General features: G+C 37.6%; 1 protein-coding gene across 3 annotated transcripts in view; it reads right to left on the reverse strand.

The window, feature by feature from the left end:
• Window positions 1-24,129, reverse strand: part of DSCAM (DS cell adhesion molecule) — a 384,026-nt gene that overhangs the window by 76,236 nt on the left and 283,661 nt on the right. For all 3 annotated transcript variants that reach the window (XM_062573710.1, XM_062573727.1, XM_062573718.1), the window contains exons 14-18: window positions 21,208-21,278; window positions 14,172-14,412; window positions 12,302-12,448; window positions 10,354-10,509; window positions 1,803-1,936 (exon numbers count right to left, since the gene is read on the reverse strand). In XM_062573710.1, coding sequence (XP_062429694.1) covers window positions 1,803-1,936; window positions 10,354-10,509; window positions 12,302-12,448; window positions 14,172-14,412; window positions 21,208-21,278 — 749 coding nt within the window. The remainder of the gene's footprint in view (window positions 1-1,802; window positions 1,937-10,353; window positions 10,510-12,301; window positions 12,449-14,171; window positions 14,413-21,207; window positions 21,279-24,129) is intronic.

Raw genomic sequence — 24,129 nt, forward strand, 5'->3', positions numbered from 1 at the left:
ATATATATGTATACATGTATATATGTATACTTACACTTACACACACTCACCACACATAAACTCCCTCGATGAACATAGGTAATAACAGAATAAATATATATGTATACATTAACAACTAATAGAAAACACAATCACTTGAAGTGCTTCTACCTTGGGCTAAGGTATATGGTGGTACCTCCACTACATACTATAATGAATTTCACAAAAATATAGTAGTTAAATTCAGCACAGACCTATACCAGCAAACAAGTGATTGATTTTCTCAATGGTCTAGCACAGCAGTATTTTTTTATGAGGAACTCTAAAATATATCCATACAATAAGCAGAGAAGAAAAGATAGTTTTATATATGAAAGAGCAGCATATTAGAGAGAAACTTGTGCAACGGCAGATGTTTATTTTCCTGCTGATATAAACTCACACAAAAATGTTTCTAGCAAAGAAGCCTGGAGGGGAAATAAGGCAGCTTTGTGCATGATAAGTAAATAGAAAGAGCCAGCAGCACCACCTGGTGTTCTTTCCAAACCCCTAGCAAAGCACTTTGTCCTCGCTCTTTCCAGAGCACTACATTGCTCACCAAAGCCATAACCACAAGGTTTAGTTCTGTTAAATTCAAACTCCTTAGGAAATAATAAACCCACTGTGTGTCATAGGAATGCATGGTCTATGATGAAAAATCTCTGGCCAGTTTATGTTTAAAGAGTTTTGAGAAGATATTTTGCTTTGCATAGCTACGATTATTAAATTGAAATACGAGTCACAGTCCCAAAGCATAAAAGAAGCAAAGAGATCCAACTTCTAGTTTCAGATGTGGCTAATAAATTCTGCTTAGAGCAGGACGTATCAGTTTGGGCTTAGGTATCAGTGGACATATGGCTTTTGTCCTAGCCTGCCTTAAGTATGTGCAGAGTTAAGCTCACTTGCTACAAGAATGGGCTGGGAGAGCTGGTTTGCTTTTGAAAACAGTCTGAGACTTGTTTGGAAATCTCCCTATTAACCTCCTCCTATTTCCAGAATAATATTTTTCTTGTATATTAAACTAAGATTGAACTTTGCAACTAGAGAGCCTATCTTTGTTGGGAAGATCTATTTAAAAACTAAATCAAATCTTGGGTTAAAAAAAAAAGAACTTTTCATTGCATATTAAAAAAATATGCATGGCATTTAAAAAAAAACAGTTGGCCCTTATGTTTAAAAATAGCTTTCTAGAAATAGATTTCTTCACAGCTCAGAGAGAAAGACACCTGATGTTCAGTTCATTTTTTCTCTTGTCACATTCTCAGCAAGTAATAGCATGTAAACCTAGAGTGTGCAAATGCTCTTGGCAGAAATGTGTTTATCCACACACAAATACACTTGTTCATAGGTCATTTTGCTCTTTCACACATGAATATTTGAGCCAAAAATGTGGGAATATAGCTCAAAACACAAGTTAGATTTAGCAAACAGGTGCATGAATTCATGCTTCCAGCTACAACAGGGCTGTAGATAGTTTGCAACTGGTCCTGTAAAAGGCAACTGTGCAAACTGTTAACAACCGTGACCTTAAAGATACTCTGGATTGTGGGTTTTGAAACGATTTGTAAGTCAGTACTGTGCAATAGGTTTTAAGTACTGTGGAAGTTTGATAGGTGAGAAGAAAAGAAAGCAAACCTTAATCAACCCCTTGGCCCCAGAATCCCCCTTTACTTTTTAGAGAAGAAATGGCAAGAAACACAACAAAAGCATTAAGCATCTGCGAAAATATAGTTTGAGTTTTAAGAACTAATGCTGCCCTTGTGTGGTTGTGTTGTAGGACTTACCGTGGGGTATGGGTGCGAGCAGAACACAGTGTATTTCCGGATGATGCCATTTAACTTCTGGGGAGGAAGCCAGGACACAAAGACAGTGGAGGCTGAAGCCGCAGCTGCTTTAACACCAGCAGGAGGACCTGGAACTGGAAAAGCAAAACATGAAAGGGTTAGAGTGGACTAAAGAAGACACTTTGTCATCCTAGTGCAATGGAGGAACAAAAAAGAAAAGACAAGTCTGCTTTGGTAATGCCAGCCCCTTTGGGGCAAGACAGAAAATCTGCACTAGGTGGAACGAGAGGTTTTGGAGAGGGTTTGAAGGACTGTGGTCCCATCTGCAGCAGGGGAAAGGCTCTGCTTCAGAAGGTCCCAAAGCAGTAGCTATGACTGGCTGGGATGAATGCTTCCCAGTTAAACTTTTGTGAAAAATCACCCACGGCCTGCATGCATAAAAATATGCCAGCTGTGGCCAGTGAAAATAGCCAAACAATAAATTATTATAAATATTAGACTGATTTTGAAGACATAACACAGGCCAAATGATAATTCTCTGTATAAATAATATGCATTTATGCAGTTTAATGGATAAGCACATTTCAGCTGAGAATTTAATGAACTGGTGAGCAAATGAGCTGTAGCCCCATGCAATTAGCATTGCGTGATGTGACCCAGGTATTCCTAGTAGTGTGATGTGTGAGCAGACATATGGCTACACAGCCTCCTTCCCCTCAGCCTTGCCCTCAACAGCTCAGAGCTGTGTCTGGCACTGCAGTATACGAACACATGTTTATTTCTCCAATTACAGGAGCTATTTATATAAGCTATCACAAACTGTCATAGAAAAACAGAAAAAACCCTCCTTAAAATCACATGGAAAAAAACTTAAGCCAGCAAATGCTAAAATCCTGGTACATAAATCTTAGCTCTATCTCTTCGTGTACATGGAAGACTTTAATTGCATGAGCATATGTTATTTTTCAAACACACATTATACTGAATAATGTTCTCCAACTCTGGAGGTGTTTTTTACTAATGTGAAAAAATTCCCTCATGTTAGATTATCCATAAAGTATCTCAAACACACAAGCTTGTACTTACATTAAAAAATGGGGTATTTTTAGCATTAGACTAAGATAGTTTGAAGTTTCCTGAAGAACCAAACTGTGTCAACACGAAAATATCTTCAGAGACAGGTTAATTTAAAAACACATAAATAAAAATAAATTGAAAGTTATTTGCCATATTGCCTGTGGAGGACATCTGTGTTAAATTATTACAGTCTCTATTGGCATGCTGTATTGAAAATGACTATATATGTCATTAAAGGTAAAATGAAATATTTTACTGGATTCTGTTTTCTGCAGAACTTTTTGTTTATGAGGAATTTCATGATTTTGTCTAATTTCAAGGAAAAAACAATCAAAAATGTTAGAATTTCCAGTAAAATTACAGTTCCAGTGCCTTGGCAGCTCTCTTAGCTTCCACGGAAAACTTTCTTTGCCTAATACATACGGACAAACACCTGTCCAGCAAACTGATCTTCATAGATGGATCCTTATTTTTAGCTCTACCTCATTTAAATAAGTAGGTATTATGGTGGTAAAAGAATCTGCCTATAGAGGCCAGACAGTCTGGGGCCTAAACTTGCGTAGCTTTGTAGCTAACTACTTCAGACAGAAAAAGCATCGACAAAGAACTTCAGTTTTATATCTGTACACATAGTACTGGAAGATGTAGGAAAACTGATAGATGAGCATCGCTAAGTGCAACATTTCTTAATATGCATTTTCTATTTATAGTGTGTTGAGAAAGCTAATAAGGCATCAAGTGAGAATGACATAATTATAACTGCATGCAAACCCAGCCCCTTGCTGCAAAGCGGCTAATTCAGTTAGCAAGTTCTATCCAATGCAGAGTAAATATTGATGCTCGACAGCATTCAACTTGTTATTTATACCCAACTCATTAGAAATACTATTTGCTACTGCTGCTGAACAGTGAAAGCTAGCTCTGCAGGGTAATTACTTAACCCACTGGAGGATTCCTTTACAGTTAGTAATGTTTTCAGGAAATCACTGCAAATAGATGTATGAGGTTAAAGTAATTTATTGTTAAATTAGGGTGTGATCTATAGGGACAGATTGTGATAGTAATTGGTCATGGCTGCCTATTGTTGAGGGATTAACTCAGAATTCATCTAGCATTTTCCAGTCAATGGACATATGTGGAAAATATTACTTGTCATTGGACTGCTGTATTTTTGTCCAGTATATAGACCAGAAGAGAGAAGGACTAAAAAGGAAGTCAAAAAGTCATTTAGTAAAATGCCTGTATATTTTTTAATCTGAGGACCTCACGATGTTTTGGTGGGAGGGGTAAAATTAGGCAACATCATTTGCAGTGCTACCAAAATGATTCAGAATGTCCATTTATTACTCTTCTTTTTGCTACACTGCCTTTGTTTACTGAGTTGCACATGTGGAAATAAATGTGTGCGAGAAAGTACTTAAATTTACTTGGCAAGGATTACGCAGACTATCATCTGATGTCAGACCACCACTGTCCTGTGTCCAGAGGGTAAATGTATTGGCTCAAATTCATTCCCTGGACCAGACAAGATTATTCTAACTTATCTCAGTATTAACTGGAATATTTATTGCTAAACATGGTTTCCCCAAATATTCTGAAGAAGTTGGGAGGTGGTGGTGGAAGCAATGTGTGCCTGCCTTATTTTGGCAAGGGAAGATCTCAGTCTGACCATGCTGGCACAAGATAGTTAGAAAATACACATATTTTCACTGTCATCAGATTCTGCAGCTTACAAGTTTCAGTTATTACATGACACCAATATCACAAGAACTGGATTGTCTTGCTGACTTCTTCAGGCATCTTACTGAGAACATCGATTCCTACAGATCTTCATAAAGCCAAATAAACATGCACTATTTCATAGAGTCTTTCTTCCGTGATCATCAGTGCTATGACAATGATAAAAGGCTTGAGGAAAACCAACACTGAGACACAAACTGAACACATAGAAGCTGAGAACTGCTTCTAGCAGTCTTTGGGACCTCCTAGGGATCAGATCTGGCAAATTTAAGATCAAAGATGGCCTCATTCTCCAGCTAGCGAGGCTTTAAAAGACAGAAATAGCATGTTGCTTTCATATGGGGGAGAACACTTTGTATTCTTGACACTGTAAATGAAATGCTAACATGGAGAAGGCTCTGATACGACTAGTCTGGGAAATGGCATTTAGAAGTGTGGGATTGTCAGGAGGAGCTCTGTGAACTTCCTCGTTCCCTTTTTTTCATAAGCAGTGAGATTATCATCATGTTTCTTCACAGCACTGAACAGCAGGGAGGCAAATGCACTGAGTGTAGCACATTTAAAAGCGGTATCATCTATACATCAGAAAACAGAACCCTGCTCCATAATAGGTTTGAAATTCTGCACTGCACAAGACGAGCCTATTGATAGGAACATTTATGAAAAACAACACAAAATAAATCCACTGCAGTGATGCCTTTATTCATGTAAATATCCCATCCACACATCAGACCTAGGCTAGCCAAAACACATTTACAGGTACTGTCCACCATAATTCACACCAAGCTTGCCTCTGTTAGATCATTTTTGCCAAATTCTCCCAGGTTGACATTGGGAACATTTATTCTTCTGATCTTCTCCGCTTATTCAAAAAGATAAAATTGGAGATCTCTGACAAATAAAATGCTTTAATGGTCATCAAGGGCAATTTGCCAACATAGCGTCCAGGTTTAAGCCATTTAAGTCTTTCGGGACAGAAATGAATTACACAGCCATTATTACCATTTGAAAGAGCCCAAGCAGCGCTCTACTCCAAAGATTACTGAACACACTTGATTGGATTTATGCACATTAGTTTTAAAATAAACATAAAGCTTGGTCAGATGGCATCTGTGTATCTATCCCTCTCATGTCAATCACCAGGAAGCTTGCAGTCCAGAAAGAGAAGGGAAAACCTCTCTAGATTCAGGAATAGTCTTACAACAAAGCTGGGAAAGAGGGTTAGCGTTCCTCCTTTCTTCCTCCAGCTAGTCTCCTCCTGTTTCTTTGCTGCAGCTTTCCCCATACTCTGAAAGCTTAAGGAGAGCTGGAAAATCAGCACAGCTGCTCTGAGCAGAAGTCTTCTGTGATACACAAACAGCATTTTGAAGAACTAAGAATTTTAAGAATTCTTCTTAGAATTTAAAATGAGAGAGAAATAAATTTTCCTACATCATACAAGCCCCAGAAATCTCTGCTGGTTGCTAAGTAAAAGCAGCCATGCCAGGCCAAATTGCCCAGAGGTAGGAAGCTTTCCCTGGAAGTGGGGCCCGAGCAGCTGCATCCTCAGCTGGTTGGTTCTACCTAAGATGAGGGGCGCTGCTGCCAGCAAAGATGCTGGTAGCGCATCTGATTTGGGAAGGGAACAGATTCATTGTCTCAATTACAGTTTTATAATATCGCATTTCCAGCACAGAAACAGACAGGGAATACATCAACCCCTGTTGCTACCAAGTGGCACAGCTTTTGAAATTGTACTTGGAACCCAGCAAGCAAGAGAACTGGAAGAATGATTTTAATTTTTAATGATTACTAAAATAAGCCCTCAGATAAAGAAGAAAATCAGCTTATGAGAAAGTCTATGTAAAGTGGAAAAGATAGGGGAATTCTTAAAACTGGATGTTCCTGCTTCACTTATCTTTCTGCCAAGAGGACCATTGAGAGGAAGTTTCTTTCTCTGAAGGCTCATTGAAAAATAAAATAAAAAAAAAAGAAAAGAAAAGAAAAGAAAAGAAAAGGCTAAGCAAAAACTCTGAACGTGATCACTGTGAAATGAAAGCTTATTTCCTATTATTTGCTAGAACTGCTCCTCTTCCCTAAGCTGAACAGCAGTAGTGTCTGACCTCTGGTGTCTAAAATCAGTATCAAACATTACAAGAAATTGAAACATCAGCTTATTTAATCCAGGCAGACCGTTTTACTCCCTGGGATACTGTTTTCTTTTGTCACATTGGAGACAAACGTTTTGCTTACTTCAGACCTGCCAAAGAAATTTTGGGCTGATGTCTCTGAGTTGAACACTGACAGGGTCATGACAGGAGGCCACCATTTGCCTTTTAACAGTGATAATGGAACATGCTGCACCATTGATTTTGCAAAGAAAAGTTTCTGCTAATGCAAAAGAAATGAAAAAAGAAGACGAAATCAATGGCATGGTATGGCCCCATAGTAATAATGATGTGGAGGGCTTGGCAGCCATTTAAAAATATCTCAGATGATATTACAGGAGAGAGGAATACCTTGTGCCATAATTTTAACTAGCAAATGTCTAGAAGCAGGATATAAGGTATCCAGATCAAAGCTCTGCTAAGATTGTAAGTATTTGTATTCCACATGCTGGGAGGGTATTCAAACTAACTTTGCAGCAAGATCTTTCAGCTGCACTGAAATTAGATGTACTGAATAATCCTCAGTGGACCCTCTTTTACTCATAAGATTATAGAAGAGATGTCTGTTCTTACTGAGGAATAAGAGACCTGTGAGATGCATATAGTTTGGCAATGTGAAAATCCTTTTCCAGGCTAACTTCCATAGCCTTCAGGAGGTATAGACCTGGGACTTTGGTTTGGGCTTATTTTAACTGCAGCCTTTTATGTATTCCACTTCAGACCTTTAATATCCTTAACAAAAAGTTGTGGGGCTGGTTTGAAACATGAAATCATTGTATTTTCTGAAAACAGCTTTCAGTTTAGTTTTTTGGACAAAAGATTTAATCAGTGGGACCACTGTGAGGCATTATAAAGCATCTGAAAAGGTTAGTTGCATGGTCTCAGGGTGAGTTATGATCTGCTCTGCGGCTTCACTGCCAGGAGGATTAAAGATGACAGAGGAGCCTTTGCACAGCAGCCAAACACAGAGTCTATGTGTTTGCTAGATGTCAGGGCTTGCCTGGTCTCAGAAACAGAGAGAGTAAAAGAGCCACCAAGAATTAGGAAGCAAAAGAGGCAGAAGTAGGTTAGGGGAAAAAAATATTGGGGGATTTCCAGTATTTCAGAACTGATGCAAATTGGAGAAAAGATAGAGGAGATGGGAGTGCACATGTAATAGGGGCAAGGAGCAATGAATACAGTAACCCCTCAGAAAAGAAATATTATTATAAAGCAGCAATTGATCTATTGATCTCCCTGTTCAGTGGCAGCAGGCAGATGGAAACAGTCCATTTTGCAAAAAAGATGGTTGCATTACGGTGGATCCTTAACACTGTTACAGGTTACCTAGAGAGGCTACAGAGTCCACATCCCTGGAAGTTTTGGAGAAAAAATTAGCAAACATCAGCCAACAATGGCCTAGACATATCTGATCCTCTTCAGAGCAAGAGGATGGGTTTGGTCAGGTGTCAGCTCCTTTCAGGAGGAATACATGGGTATTTTGCTGTCCCTAGTGAGAGACAGATATACTGCTGACATGGCTTCTACCATCTGATCAATCCCAAAACTGAAGGAACATCACACAGAGACAAGATGTCATCTGCATCCAGTCAAGTTTCATTAGCTTATGGCTCCTTTGAAGTTTTTGGCTCAGGAGGAACCTGGGCATGACATTCATTATTTCTTTGGCATGCGTACCATGAAGCGCTGACCCTAGAGGTCAGGGGCAGTCTCTGCAGCTTGGCTTTTGGAGGATTTCTAGGAATGCATTCCTGGCTGTTCCCAGTGATTTGGCACTGGCTGAATGTTGTGCAAAGGCTTAGATCATCAAACACATTCTTGTCATCACTGGGGGTGCTCCGAGATGATTTCTGCCTTCCTGAGACTGGACTGCTCCTGAGCTCCTGGAGCAGTGTGGGACAATCCCCCTGTCTATGGTTTAAGTGCCAAGCGCAAAGACTCAGCCTTTGTATCCAGAGAGCATTCAGAGAAAATTAGCCACATTGGGATCTACATGCAAAAAGTAATTTGAAAGTGCAGCAACTGATCTTGCAATTCTCCAGTATTTTTTAGATTTTTCTTTGAGATAAAACCAGCTCCAGGTACCGGGTGTTTCAAGAACATCTGACTCAAGCCTCAGGTAGTCCAAATTAGTTAAAAGATATCAGGGTAGATCTGAATGACCAGTGACTGATTCAGTGTTTAGGATACATGTGTCTATGGCTGAGCTCGTTGTTCTTGGCAATTTCAGAATGAATACTGTATCTTGAGACAGGTTTAGATAGAGTAACTATTGCAAGCTGATTCAGGATCTCAGCAATCTGTACGTCTACTGAGCTGTGGGAGTAGACCTACATTCACTTACATTACTGTATGCCTAAATTTCCTCACATTTATCGGGTATAAGGCATTCACTTATTTATTTATTTATTTTGCTGTGAATACAGCTTTGATCCAAGTAATGGAAAGTATTAAGAACATTTTTAAAACATAACAGAAAACAAATAGGACAATGGATAATGTAAGAAAAGAAGGTTTTAAGTCCTATTCTCATATTCCCTGCGTTCCCTGGCCATAACTACAGCTATGGCCAGGTGGCCTTACAATGGATGCAAATTTTAGAATGAGTCCTTCAATATTTTATTGGAAAAAAATCATCAAGTCAATTAATCTACTGAACCAATTCCCTTAGGCACCTTCGTAAATCTCATTGCAAATGAAAAACTGACAAATATATGCATATATTCATAAATGACCTGTAAACTGGATGAGTAACAAAGAAAATTTATTGATTAATTTCCTTAAAATAATATTGCATAATTCACAGGAGAATTTACTAATCAAATATTATTCCTGTAACTCCATTCCTAAGACTATGCGAATTTTTATTTCTATGAAGAAACTTAACTACTTAACGGCTTAACTACTAGCATCCAGATTTTCAAAAGTGTTTAGGGATTTAAAGATGTACTTGAGCATTTTGCGAGACTTTCAAAGGTGTCTCATGAGATTTTCAAAGGCATCTAAACAGGTTAGGGACAAAACTTTCACTGAATTTGAAATTCTGGTTCTTGAAAATTAGACCACTATGTGACATCCTACTAAAGCTGCCTGAAGTGATTCCAACAGTTGAAATGATAAAAAAAAAGTGCTTATGAAATCCCTTTTTGTCCTCACGTGATTGAAAGTTCCTCAAACTTTCAACACCAGGGCTTAAATTTTCCATGCTTGGTCTGTGACAAAAGGCAAGAGATTTCTGTTGTCATTTTCTTTTTGAAGGAAGAGTTTTTTGGAGAATTCTTTCTTCACACTGAAAAAAAATCTTCTTAGAAACATACAAGTTATAAAAAAGCATCTTGAAGTACTCTCCCTTCTTTTCCCCATTTTCAAGCACTTTGAAAGAATTAACTCAAAGACTCTCAAAAACTCTCAAATAAGTTTCTGAAGTATTTGAAAAGAAAAATGAAAAAAATTGCTTAGATCATTAGAATTACCTACCAACTTCCAGACTAACCAAAATTGGAGTCTTGGAAACAACCATTTACAGTATTTATACTATTTTGAAAGAGTCTTGTGGAAGTCGTAACGGAAAGTGTTTTATTCCTTACCATCTTCTTTAGTGCGAGTGAAAATTTGTTCACTTCTCACTCCATCCCCAGCTCGTGTGAAAGCCAACACCTGAATGCTGTAGTTGGTATATTTTTCCAGGCCATCAAGCTCTAGTGATGGCTGTGTAGTAGTGACATTTTTTATCTCTCCCAACTCTATGAAATAAAAACAAAATTAAATTATTGGCAAGGGCAGTCTTTTTGCAGCTATCAGTGCCTACTCTGGAAATCTTGGGGATTAAAGAGTGCATCAGAGAAGTAATGCTTCATTATTATAAAACAACACATGTACTAATACTGAAATATAGAGTTAGAAGAAAATTAAAATAAATTTATTTGTGTTCTGAATTTTTACAGCTCAAAGTGGACCTTGTTTCCAATTTCACACTTTTTTTGCATTTTTTATATATCGAGCATAGAATTGAAAATTTCTGTAAAACATAAGATTTTTGATAAAGAACAGAGAACAAGAAGAGATTAATATATAACATTCCTTAAAGTAAAAAAAAAAAGAGAGAGAGAGAGAGAGAAAGTCAGTTAGTTAGCTTCATAAACGTGTTCATTTTTTGACAAAGATCATTTCTCAAATGGAAAAACAAACAAAAGCCTCTTTGTTTTTAGAAGAGCAGCAAGCGCTGCTGCAAAGCACTTGATGGCAGTAATACCAGCTAACAGATTTAAACATAGCAAAACCAGATTTACTTGCAGAATGATGTACGTCATATGAATGCTTTTGCAGCAAGCGAGGAAGTACAATCCATACAGAAAAAATGCTTAAAACAGATTTAGGGCAGAAAATAAAGCCAAGCAAATGAAAATATCTCAGTTTTAAGCACTGCCTATCTATGAACATCGTCTCATGTTGTCGGACATCACATAGGAGCTTATAAATGCACTGATAATATTCACATAGGATCTTATCCAAAGACTAAAGGCATGAGAACATTTAATTTTATGTCAGTCAGGCCTACATTTTTAAATTTATTTCTCATACATTTTTATCATTATTTTTAGAAGTACAAAGGAACTGAAGGGATTTTTTTTCCTAAATGTTTTTGACTCAAGTATCATTCTCCGACACACTTGGCCACACAAACAGAGGCCAGGATTTGCAAGATAATTGCATATTAGAATGGACCATGATTCCAGTGGATGAATAAACAAGAAGAGAGACAATGCATTGACCTAGAGCTGGGAAAGTTCAACAGGGCTAATAACAATTAGAGTTTGTGCATATCAAACTTACTAATATTTAATTTTACAAGAAAGGATGATATGTAGGATTATCATTATGTAATAAATTGCAGATTAGTAAGGTATCTCAGTTCTCCTTTGAGCATTTCACTCATTCACTGCCAAGGAGTCTATTTCCCTAGGAATTATGGTAATGGTTCAAAACATAAGCACAACAGAAGTGGTTTCCATTAAAATAACAAATCTGTTTCAAAAATGTTTCCTTCTTTTGCACTCAACTGTGGAGTAAAAATTCATGCTATCAAAAAAAAAAAAAAATCAAATACTTCTCAACCAGCCAACTAACTAACTGAACAGATAACTGACAAAATAAAATAAAACATAAGAAATAAAATTATTGGGCAGATATGTTCTAGTTTTATATTGTTATTCTTCAGGAAATACCAGATGGACTTTGTTACTGAGATGAAATACGCTCAGGTCATTTTGGACAAGGGCCAGTCTACAGAGTGTTGCCAATTCAAGCTGGAAGCTTTCCCCCAGAGCCCCTTCAGCTGCTTTAGCAGAAATCTATAATCAGTTTTGTAATGCCTGCTACTGTGATAAACCTCTAAGAAAAATAGTTCCCTAACAGGTAGGTGAAGCATTCTCCAAACCAATGAGGAAGGAAGTATAATGCCTTCATGGAAGAGTAAATGATATACATCCCATAAACTGTTTATTGCTTGGTGATAGCTTGAATAAATTCTCTTACCTCCATCCAAGAGATTAGCCCAGTAGATTACCCTGAATCCCTGCAGAATCCCATTCAGGGCTTCTTTTGCCAGCGTTGACCAGGAAATAGAGATAGTTTCTGGTGATGTGGCAGTGGCTTGCACGTTCCCTGGAGGGCAACTGGGCACTGAAACAAGATATTCACCAGTTTCAACTTGATAAATAAAACCGAATGTTTATCATGTTCATGTATGCCATTTAGTAGAAATATCTACAAAAGAACATTCCTCCACACTTTTCAGAAGATTCCCCTTCAGCTACACTTTCAACTTGCAGTGCTACTCCACCACCCCTTTTTTTGAGTGAACATTTACACACAGTTAGTAATGGAAAACATTTTTTCTTGCTACACTCCTCATGTTCCTGCTGGTGTAGCTGACTTCCCCAGAATGACTTTTGACATACTCCTTTTCCCCTTGCTGACTAGTCTTTTAATAGATCTTGCTCTCTTCTATTGAAAGAGAAATGCATCCCAGGGCTGAAATATGCAGAACATATTCTGTAAGCATTTTAAATATATGTCTATAAATTTGCAGCCAAATTGCCATCTTCGTGAATAATTTGAATCTCCCTCTAGAATGAGAGGATGAAAAATCAGGCATTTCTTGAAAAAATATTAGAAAAATGATCACAAAATCTTTGCACAGACAATTGGAAAAACAGGAAAAAGTCAGCCAAATCTGAGGCATTTTCTGTTGGCCATTTAGTGTCAAAGACAGTAACTGCAGTTCTAATTTTTGAGTTGTTTTTAAATTCATAAGGTTTTTTATTCTGGTAATGATCCAAAACTAACCAATAACCCCCAAAATGTTGCCACCCCCTCCCAACCTGTAAGCATGCCAGATTCTGAAGAAAAAAGCATTATGCTTTTTAATACAAAATATATGCATGTTTGAGCGTACTGTCTTGTGACATCTTGCAGTGATCTGTTTAGGACCAGAAACATTTAGAGTAAATGAAAAACACTAGTTTCATGAAGCATATGCCTCAAAATCTGTAACTCTCAAGAGTTTTAGATTTGTGCTACTCCATTTCCCACACACAAAAAGTCAGATTCTTAGCTGTCACAGACTTCAGTACTTGCTGTCCATTTACAGTAGCTGAAAATCTGACCTACCGTATCTTTCAGGATGATGATAGAATTTGCTTTTATACTCTAAAATAGAGCCCCCCTTTTTGGATATGGAATCACTCTTTTCTTCCACTAGAGGACTCCCTCTCATTGTTTGAAGAAGAGCTTTTTATGAAGTTTGGAAAAAAAATAATTCTGACTTGTTCCTCTGATTAGACAGGTTGAGTTTGGTGTGAAATAACAATGATTTCTCTCTCATTAGTTTGGATATCCTTGGAAAAACACATATTTCATTTTAGGCTGACAGGATAAAGGACTGTGTAATAAAAGAGCTCCAAGTTTCACAGTACATTCAGTTAAAAATAAAACAAAGCCAACAAAATTAACAGTATGACTTCAGCTTTCAAAGCTTTTCTTCTTAACATCTCAAAGCGCGCTACAAAATTATGACGATATCATAAAATTTGCAAATATATCAACACCACAGCAATAGGCTTCTTCATGAAAGCTATGGTTTCAGTCAATATAATTCACATCAGGATTTACTATACCAATATAATTATATTTATTTACCTGCATAATACTGCCTCTCTTGCAATGAAAATTGTACATGCCCAATCTCTTCCCATACAGCTGTCTACTATATCTAACATCTGTAAAGTCTGGTCTTCAATTATTCCCTCTACAATAATCACTAATCAAGCAGTAAATGTAGCAAGGCAAAAAGAAATAAAGAAATAATAATGTGTCCCATGATAGCTGTTTGCCAAGGACCTACCATCCTCTAGGGTAGTGGTGATGATTTCCTGAGAAGAAGGTCCTATTCCAGCCCGGTTACAAGCCTGGACTACCATGCCATACTGGGTGAATTTTTTCAGGTTATTCAGGGTATAAACTTCACTGTCCCCAGTGGTATCAATACTGATGATGTTGAACTGGAAATTGCCCCCTGCACTGTACTCCCGATAACCTATCTGGTATCCACGAATAATTCCATTTTGCAAGTGCTTCTTTGGAGCCTAAATAGGATATGAAAGATTACACATTAAGCACATATCTCCAAAGTCAAGTAGTTCCCCTTAAAAAATTTGAAATATACAAAAATTCAACACTTTTTTTCTTACTGAATGCAATTCTATTTTTAGGTAACAATTCAGATACTCCTTGCACATGAAGTGTTAACTTTCTACCACGATATATAGATTTAAGGACAAGTTTTTTGAATAGTACATTCCTGTGCTAAAAGAAAGACCCTAAATGGCTTTTACAGAGAAAAATCTAATAAGGAAATATTTTTGAGATGTAGTTTAGATTTATAATGTTTTGTTCTTCTTTCGGCTGAATCAAACACAGCTGAGCTGATAAGGCTATGTCTGCATTACAGGTCTACCATATACTGCTAATAGCATTCTCGCCAGAAGCCCCTATCATTCACTCCCTAAATCTTTAGTAAGGCATTTATTGATCCATTGAAGGCAGTCACAGAAGTTTATTCAGCTAGATGTATCAGGAAAATTTTACACTATGCTTTAAAATATGGTTCTGTTCAGTATCTAGTGTGGAGAGATAACTAGATGAGGATAATAATGAATTGGAAAGCAGATTCGCATACTAAATAGCTACTAAAACAAGGCGGACAATATCTAGCATTCAAAAATATGAACAGTACATAATTCGGGGTAGTTCTCAGTTTCAGTACGAGATTTCCTGAGCTTTGACTGGTGGAAATCATTCAATCCTTTGTACTCTGCAATATAAAATATAGTCTAAATTAAAACAAGATTTGTAACTCAGGGAGAGAGCCCATTATTGACAGAAATACCTGTTATGACTCCATTTAAATTGTACTAGACTTATTTCACTAGATGAATCTGTTCCTGTCTATTTTTCTATGTATATGAGGTATAGCTAGTATAAAGATTTTCAAACATAATTTATAATCCACAGAGGAAAAGCTCTTTCCAATCCTCCAAAACTATTTCAAATTCCCAGCAGATGTCCCCTAGCTCTTATGTTCTACAGACCCATAAAAAAAGTCTTTGTGATGCAGTTCATTGGCTAGAAGCTTTAGATCCATTAAACGGGCACAGGCAAAATTTCTGTTTTTACCATACCTTGCCAAATCTACCGAGGACCACTTTCTCAAGCACAGTCTTTTCTGTCACAGGATATGTCCATTTCAGCAAGAGTTTGTCATTCACGGGACCAGCGCCTTACCGGAGCTAATAAAACTAGCATGGAATTTGCCTATCAACCACCACCAACAAATTATTGACTTGTGAAATCCAACACCTTCTTTATATTTAAAACATGTAACTGGATGGACTTAGATGAATGAATTTTCTCTTAAGATGATTAATTTTCTTTCTCTGTGTTGCCTTCAGAAAAGGAGGCAAAACTTGAAGCAAAAATGCAATGTCAGGCATATATTGCAGTTCCTCTAGTATTAACAAGCCTTCTGCAAGAGTAGTGCTGTCCAGTCTAATGTAGATTTCTAAACCAAGATTTAGCATGCAAAAGCCTTCAGATTTAGGGCTTGAACTCCTTCTAAAGCACACGACCGGGATTAGAACTATGTTTTCAGAATCCTTTTATTTTTGGTTCTTCTCTGAATATTTCTGTGTTTTGTAGTGAAAAAAAAAAAACTTTTAAAACATGTAGGTCCTTTACTTTGGTTGTCACTCTATTATCTATTCTAAACAACCCCACAGTTTAATGATCTTTATATGACTGCAAAAGCTTGTGTTTTACAGCCGACGTGTAGGGTAGAAACTGAGGGTAGAATTTTTTTTGGTTTGAGAGTCAGACTTCTTCATAGGGATGAAGCCATTTAAACCCATCTGAGAAGAAAATACCTTTATCAGATTGAAATCATTAAATATTTAAATGTAAACTGTTTCATTTGTTGAAGCATATTAAATTCTGTTACTAAGCATAGCATTTTGCACAATTCATACATATTTGTATACATTTTCAGTGTTCATGGGAAGTAGAAAAACAACTGAACTAAGATCATCTAAACATTTCAAACTGACTAAAAGACAAACAGTTTGGGCAAAGCAGTGGACAATTCAAACAGTGTTATTAGAGAGAGAATCACTTCCAGACAACGCTGCAATTTGCTGTCTCATTTCTAAATGAGCAAAAGTCTGGAGGCACCAGTTTCATCATTGCAGGGTATCACTTCTCTCCATCAGTGCTGGAAATTTCCACAGCTTGGAAAAGCCTTAACAGTCTGTGTGGAGATGTCTTGTCTCAACCATCAGCGCGTGCTCTGCTGCTGATCTCAAGATCTAAAGCATGGTCTAAGTACAGGCAGCCACTGGAACACTCCAGCTAGTTAACGCGGGGGACTTTGGAGCAAAAGTCATTGTTCCAAACACATCTTGCACATTGAAGTCACAAGCAACATGCATAACTCACATGTGCTATACAACGGAGTACATTTATTATTTTGTGAATGCCGTGTACAGCGCACAGTAAAATACTGTATGCACACACTATAGAATGTAGGGCATACACTGCACACAAAGAAAAGTGAGCATGCACTTTGTTCATAATAGTTTACAGAAACATACGACACGTATATTTGAACACATATATCATACTGTGAAACAGATGGAACATAATTATAAAACTGAATTATACATTTACTGTACACTGAAATGTTCTGAGAGCAGGACTACAACTAGAAATTCCTCTTCACTGGCAATTCTGTAATTATATACTTTTTTATTGTGAATTGGAATAAAACGACCAGGTTGCATTTTTCCATAAAATATTTCTATAATTGCTTTAGGTCAAGAGAATGTTTTAAGTAAATATGAACATTTTACTTCAATTTTCTCTTTTTTTTTCACTTTGAAACATGTTATAAAATATAAATAAAACAAGCTGAAAACCACTTCAGAATGAAGCATTGAAATGTTCTGCTCCACAAAACTTCCAATGTTCCTCTTCGGTATTATCTAAATATTTCATTTTGGATGTACTTTTTGCACACATAAATAAATAAATAAAGTGATAAAAACACTTTATTGCATATAGATCCCTTTCTGCAGAAAGTTCAATGAAGCAACATTTGTTCATGAAAAAATGTTCATGGGAAAAAATAGTCACCCTTCTCAGTAGTCACAGAACACTAAGAAAAAGTAAGTTTCAGTCCATGATCTTAGCTGCCTATCTATCTCATAAACTCAATTTTTTCGTAGAATAAGGTACCAATGACTTTTGTAAAGTATGACATTTTGTAATTGCATGCATATGTGTGTACATAAAGAAGAGAAGGAATATTTCCCATGCCTAAATTTAATGGGTTCATTTAGCTTATAAATGAAAGTACTCCAAGAAAAAAATATGAATATTATCATGATTTTTCTAAATGAGAATTCCTGTTTAATTCCTGTTCTCTGCACCACTTTAAAGCATCAAAATGTGCTGAATATTTTAAAATTGAATCTAATACCCAATCTTCTATGTGGACACATAGAAATAGGATTAAATACATCACAGACCTATAAATCTTCGTTTAACGAGGATTTTCAACAAGTGGGCTAAAAAGAAGCTCTAAAGGAAGATTAATGATTGTAGCAAGCCGCAGAAATAGAACTTAATACAAGATAAAAAATGATTGATCTGTTATTCTCGGCTCCCTTTCCTGTTAATGACAATATCTATATTTAAACGAGGTTTGTCAATTTTAACATATCTGCGGCTCTCGATACAATCATTTTTACATGATGTCGTCATGTGTTTTCATGGCAAAAATCCCTCATGCCTCCAAAATAAAAACAATCAAGTTTTTACTGGATTTACTTCCTTTTTTTCCTTTCCTTACTCCTTTTTTGCCTGTATGACAATGTAGGATTTATCTCATGGGACTATTTATTTATTCTCAAGGTCTTTGATCACATAAGGCACCAAGGAGAGCATCCTGCACAGTATGCTACTTCTCACTATACTGCATTGTAAGAACCTACCCAAACCCCAGGATTCAGCATGGGACCATACTGCAATATCTCAGTGGGATCTGCTTAAAGTACCCGGGTGAGTAATGGACTAAAACTGCATTGTCCTGTGAAAGCTCAAATAATTAAAGGGAAGCAAACAGCTCACTCCTAGTCTTGGACTTCTCAGGGGACAGCTGTCATAAACTGTCGTTCTGAAAATAATTTTTCCAGTGAAGATAGAGCCACACGAGTGCTAACCCTCCAGGAAGATAGCTCAATGACTTCACCTTTGGCCACAAAGGAGATTCCAGGTCAAGGAAAAGATTTTTTTTTTCAGTTATGTCCAGCACCTCAAAGAAACTTAGCACCTGATGGATGATCTACTCCACCAGCGGTGGTAGAGCAATGATTGCAAATCAAGGTAAACTGCTTTCAGATTGACCTTGCAGGGGCTTGAGAGCACAAAGATCACAACGGGCAGAATTTCAGTGAAGTGCAAACTCTGTCTTTTGCAGTCTATCCTTTCACTCATGGACCTCCTGAGTTTCTTCTGCTTGTGAAACAGAACCTCATGGGGTCTTGTGGTGTGATGGGGCCATAGGCTATTGTTGGCTAGATCAAGTGCCTTCCTAGCCCTTCGCTAGAGGACACGCTACTGAGAGCAGCCCACTGTCACAGTGCTTCTCATGCTACTTGATGACACTTCAGACATGCCTGGTCAATCAATTACGTTAAGATCTTCCATATTCTTCTGTCTGGTAGAGGAAGAAACAGGGTGGTGCTGCATCGTGAACACCCGGCCCAAGTTGTGAAAGAGCAAGAGGCAGGTGGCAATTATGTGCAAGGCCAGATTTAACAAAAACTAGGTCTACGGGAATCAGATCTTGAAGGTTCTCAAGACACTGGGTGTTCATTGGAGACTTGGTGTGCAGGCTGACATGCTGACCACAGAAAACTCCCAAAGTCTAACCAGCATCTGCACAGTACGTGGCACCAACTTAGCTTGAGACTGCTCATTTCTGGGAGATTGAACCCTTCTTTCCTGGTCTAGATAGAGTCACGCATGGGCACAAGGCAATCTTTTTGAAATGTAGATGTGCAAATTTTATTTGTCTGGTAGCTGTTCACACCCATCTTCACCTATAAAATTTAATAGCTAATTTTCAGAATCACAAATGGTAGCTATAAACTCCCGCAGTGAACCAATGATTTTCTCTTGTTGCTTTTGAAAATCTTTCCCAAAGTGAACTTTTAAAAAACAAAGTCTTTAAATCTGCCTAACTACATGCACAAAAGAACAAGGAAATCTATACACTGTAGAATAAGCTGACATTTGGAACTTGGAAGTTGTAGCTGACTAGATCTGATGGGAATGGCACTTTCTGAATCCTTTAAAAGCAACAACCCATTAAGCACCTCTTTTGGTTGTTGAGGATCACTGTATACTCTGTGTTACTTCACTGGCCACTTTATTTGGTCTAATACCTGCGTGTTGTTTTTTAGTCAGTGCTTCATGTATCCCATTTATAAAATACATTCTTGTATTTTACCTTATCTACCAGGTGAGCCTGTGGCTGGTAACATACTTTTGGTTTTTGGAAGCCATTTGATGAAAACCGATGTTGATATGAGCTTAAGATGTGAAAGAGGTATCGGCACTGTATGTATCTTTTTTACATCAGGTGCCTGATAGAGATGACCACTTTTGGAGCTTAATCCTGAACTGTTTCAAGAAGACAGGATTTTTAATGCAATGTTTTTAAAACACCATTGAACTACTCAAGAACTGAGGTTCACTGAGGTCCCTCAACAAACTAGTTGGACATCAGTAGTTACATGTCCACCTGCACTGTACAGAAATTCTGCTCTGTAGAAACTTGTCCTTTCAGGACCTGACTCAAGATTACCACAAGCTTATAATGCTGTCATAAATATTCATCAGCCCACAATTGCTATCCTTACTTTCTGGACGGTCCATATCATGGGGCACAACACACAACAGAAGCATTTGTTGAAAGTAAATAATATCACTATAGAAATTAATGACTATAATGCCACCATCCTGCTCTAGCACTTAATATTTCATATTTCAGAGTTTAAAATATATGAAATTAACATTATGATTTGGAAACTGACATTCATGTTGAGATTACACTACTGAAATTAGACAGCTTTAGTCTATCTGCTATGATGTACAAGCAGTATATAAAACAAAATTGTTTAAAATATGGTTTATATAGCCCTTGATGTCATACTAAAAGCATTTAAAACATTCTGTGGTATTAGAATATTGAGCAAAATCTAGACAAAATGGACCACATCATAAGAATTGCCAGATTTTTTTTAATGATGCAAGTTGCTGATATTTATAAATCAGTTGCTCTGCTTCATCAAGTCTCATGAACTATATTGAGACACCGTCTTACTAAAACCATCCCAGCCTCTCTCTGTGCAGACATTCTTGCAGTAAGGCTCTGCCCCAAAGTCTAATGCAAACAAAAACCATTGGCTCCAATGGTTTGGGGGAATTTTGGCCAAAACCACACTGACATTCTGTGAGTTTTCATTTTGCAAACTGATAGCCTTATCTATGTATTCAGAAGGAAGTGGAAAATGTTATTCCCATCAGAAGCAAGCATCCACTGCTATTATTCTCCCACAAAATGTTCTTTCATTGAATAATGCCTCAGCCTTAATGGTAAATATTATAAGATCTGTTGGCAAAGACATCTGCAAAGTCTCTCCTAATTAAAATAACTCTTAAAATAACTCTGATGCACAATTGTTATAATATTCCCCTCAACGAAACTATCAGAAAGTACAAAAATACTGCCAAGGTCTATATTCTTGGCTGTATGTATTTACCTTCCAGGTGACCCTAATGCTTTGTGAGGATATAGGCTCAAGCTGAACATCCTGAGGTGGGCCATCAGGAGCTGGAAAGACAGAAGAGATGGGCATCAAAGCAGTCCATCACAGCACATAGAATTCAGCACTTCATACGGTATTTCAACATCTTAATACATCCACATAACATAAAGATTTGTATTGATTTAACATCATATGAAAAAGTGAAGATAGCACTTTGATCAAAAAACCCCCGGTGCCTAGAACCTTCTTACTCAATCATCATCTCTGACCAACAGTGAAATACAACACATGGCAAAATTCAGCAACCTGGCAAACAAAATGAGAGTGCATTACGGCAACTTTTCTTGTTTATTGATATGCTCACAATACTGTTTCCCTTTGGTAAATAAGCAAGATGTATTTGAGGCAATCAGAACCCTGCTGGTAGCAGCAAGAAAGGCATCAAACCCTTTTAAAGGTAGGTAACACAGGAGCTCTTCATCTTAAGTCTTCAGCATGGTGTGCACAGTTTCCTGTGGGCTCTCTGTGTTCACAGAAGACTGAACACGTTCAGTCAAATATTAAACATCTTTTATGGAAATAAGATACGTAAATATCTTACATGTAAAAAAACCCACACATGTTAAAGTCCCTCCCCCCTCAGAAAATAAATGGAAAGAGCATGCTACCGCTCCTGGAGAGTAAGGAGAAGTTTCATTTACTACTTATACACTGCCAAGGGTATGCAGGACACTTTAAAGGGAAATTAAAAAAAAAAAGGGCCCTTAGTCTAGAGGAACCTACTTATCAGCTGGACAGCTAACTACAAAGCAGATCGAGAATAGGTTAGAACTGAATGGAGAGTTGTAAAGGAAATTACTTTCCAAGTGAAGTAAATCAGTGTAAAGGAAAGATCTGAGCAAATAAATGGAGTTATGTTCAGCTGTTGTAGGGAGTTCCCTAGATGCAGAATATGGCCTCAGTAAAAGCTACTAAATTAAATTTAATAACATGACAAAGGAAGTAAAGCAATAGAAAGGGTGAGATGGGACTGCTAGAGGTGGAGCAGCAGTAAATGACAGCTGCAGTGGAAGGAACCAAAACATTTTGCTTACAATGATGAAAGCAGGGAGACCCAGAATAACATGTTTAAGTTATTACATATGCACTATTCTGGGCCTTTCTTGACTGTCATTTATAGGGGAAAACGCTGAAAGAACTCTATTTCCATTTCCCTTGCAGTAATGTAGAGGAAAGTAAAAAGGGTAAGATCAGTGACAAAAATGGAATCTCTATGAATTTCCTGAATCCTGTCCTTGATTCTGTCCCATTATTTACAAACATGAATGTCATTTCTCCAGGTACATTATTATGTGGTGGAATTTGAACAAAGCATTTTATCCTTTAAATGAGCTTTAAAATATGGTCTTAAAACCTTGGCTTTTCACTGAAAGGTCATAGAATCATAGAATCAGTAAGGTTGGAAGGGACCTCTGGAAATCATCTAGCCCAACCTCCCTGCTCAAGCAGGGTCGCTTAGAGCATGGTAGACAGGGCTGCATCCAGGTGGGCTTTGAGTATCTCCAGAGGAGACTCCACAACCTCTCTGGGCAACCTGTGCCAGTGCCCCGTCACTCTCACAGGGAAGAAATTCCCCCTCATGGTCAGGCAGAACTTCCTGTGCTTCAATTTCTGCCCATTGCCTCTTGTCCTGTCACATGGGACAACTGAAAAGAGTTTGTCCCCATCCCCTTGACACCCTCCCTTCAGGCACTTGTACACATTGATAAGATCCCCCCTCAGGTTTCTCTTCCCCAGGCTGAAGAGGCCCAGCTCTCACAGCCGTTCCTCACAGGACAGGTGCTCCAGCCCTCTGATCATCTTTGTAGCCTGCGTGCTGGACTCTCTCCAGTAGCTCTATGTCTCTCTTGGACTGGGGAGCCTCCAGAAAGCTTTTTTTTTTTTTTTTTTTTTTTTTTTAAAAAAAAAAAGTTTTTAAAGCCTTTGTACTTATTTTTATACCATTGTGAAATGTTAATGCTGTTATTCCTGTTGTACTGGCAAAGAAACTGATGAATAGATGGGATAAATAAGTCATTTATTTTACATACTTAATGTCATACAGAGTTTGTGACAAAGACATAAAGAAAACCCAGATATCCCAGCTTCCTCTATTGATTTCAGTATTAAATAACAACTACAATACTTTTGTTTTCCTGACAAGTATTGATGCAACTGGGTACTTATAGTCTGTTTTCCAACACAGGGACTAATTGGGGTTGTATGGAAATAAAGATGGAATCTGCAAGAGCCCTGAAATCAGTCTTAGCTGTGTGGAAATACAAAACTACATGCTTGACTATCCTTTTGCCATAGGGACCATTTATAGTCTCCTTTCTGATAGCTAGTGCTGGTCAGTTCAGGCTTCAAGAACTTGTGATATGTAATCTGAGCCCTTGCCAACGGCATGGTTTGGGTTGTTCAGTTTTTACACTGCCTTTCTTGCAGTTTTATTTTGCTTTCTTCTCATTACCGTTTCCCTCATTCCCTGCACCCCACACTTTCCCATTTCAAATTGTAAAAGCAACAAACAACAACCAAAAAATGAAACTCCTGTACATTGGCCACCACTTGAAATCCAAACCCAGGGAACAAATGTCATATACTTTGCCTAAATCTGACATTTCCTCTTCCAATTAATTGTTCCCTGAGTAAATCAGTGACTTTTGAATGCAGTTCCACATTGCTGACCTTTCTTTCCTAATAGACAGCTCCTTAAAAGACAGCAAAGAAAGGATCAATTATTCTGAAACTAGGTTACAAAGAACTGAATAAAATGTGACATTAAGGCTCCACCCTGTTAAATGGGGAAGCTGGTTTTTATTTCAAGGTCAGCTGCTCTTCCTGACAACTTAATTATCAGTCAGAACACAGTCA

The sequence above is a fragment of the Rhea pennata genome, chromosome 1, assembly GCF_028389875.1.
Source record: "Rhea pennata isolate bPtePen1 chromosome 1, bPtePen1.pri, whole genome shotgun sequence".
NCBI lineage: Eukaryota > Metazoa > Chordata > Aves > Rheiformes > Rheidae > Rhea > Rhea pennata.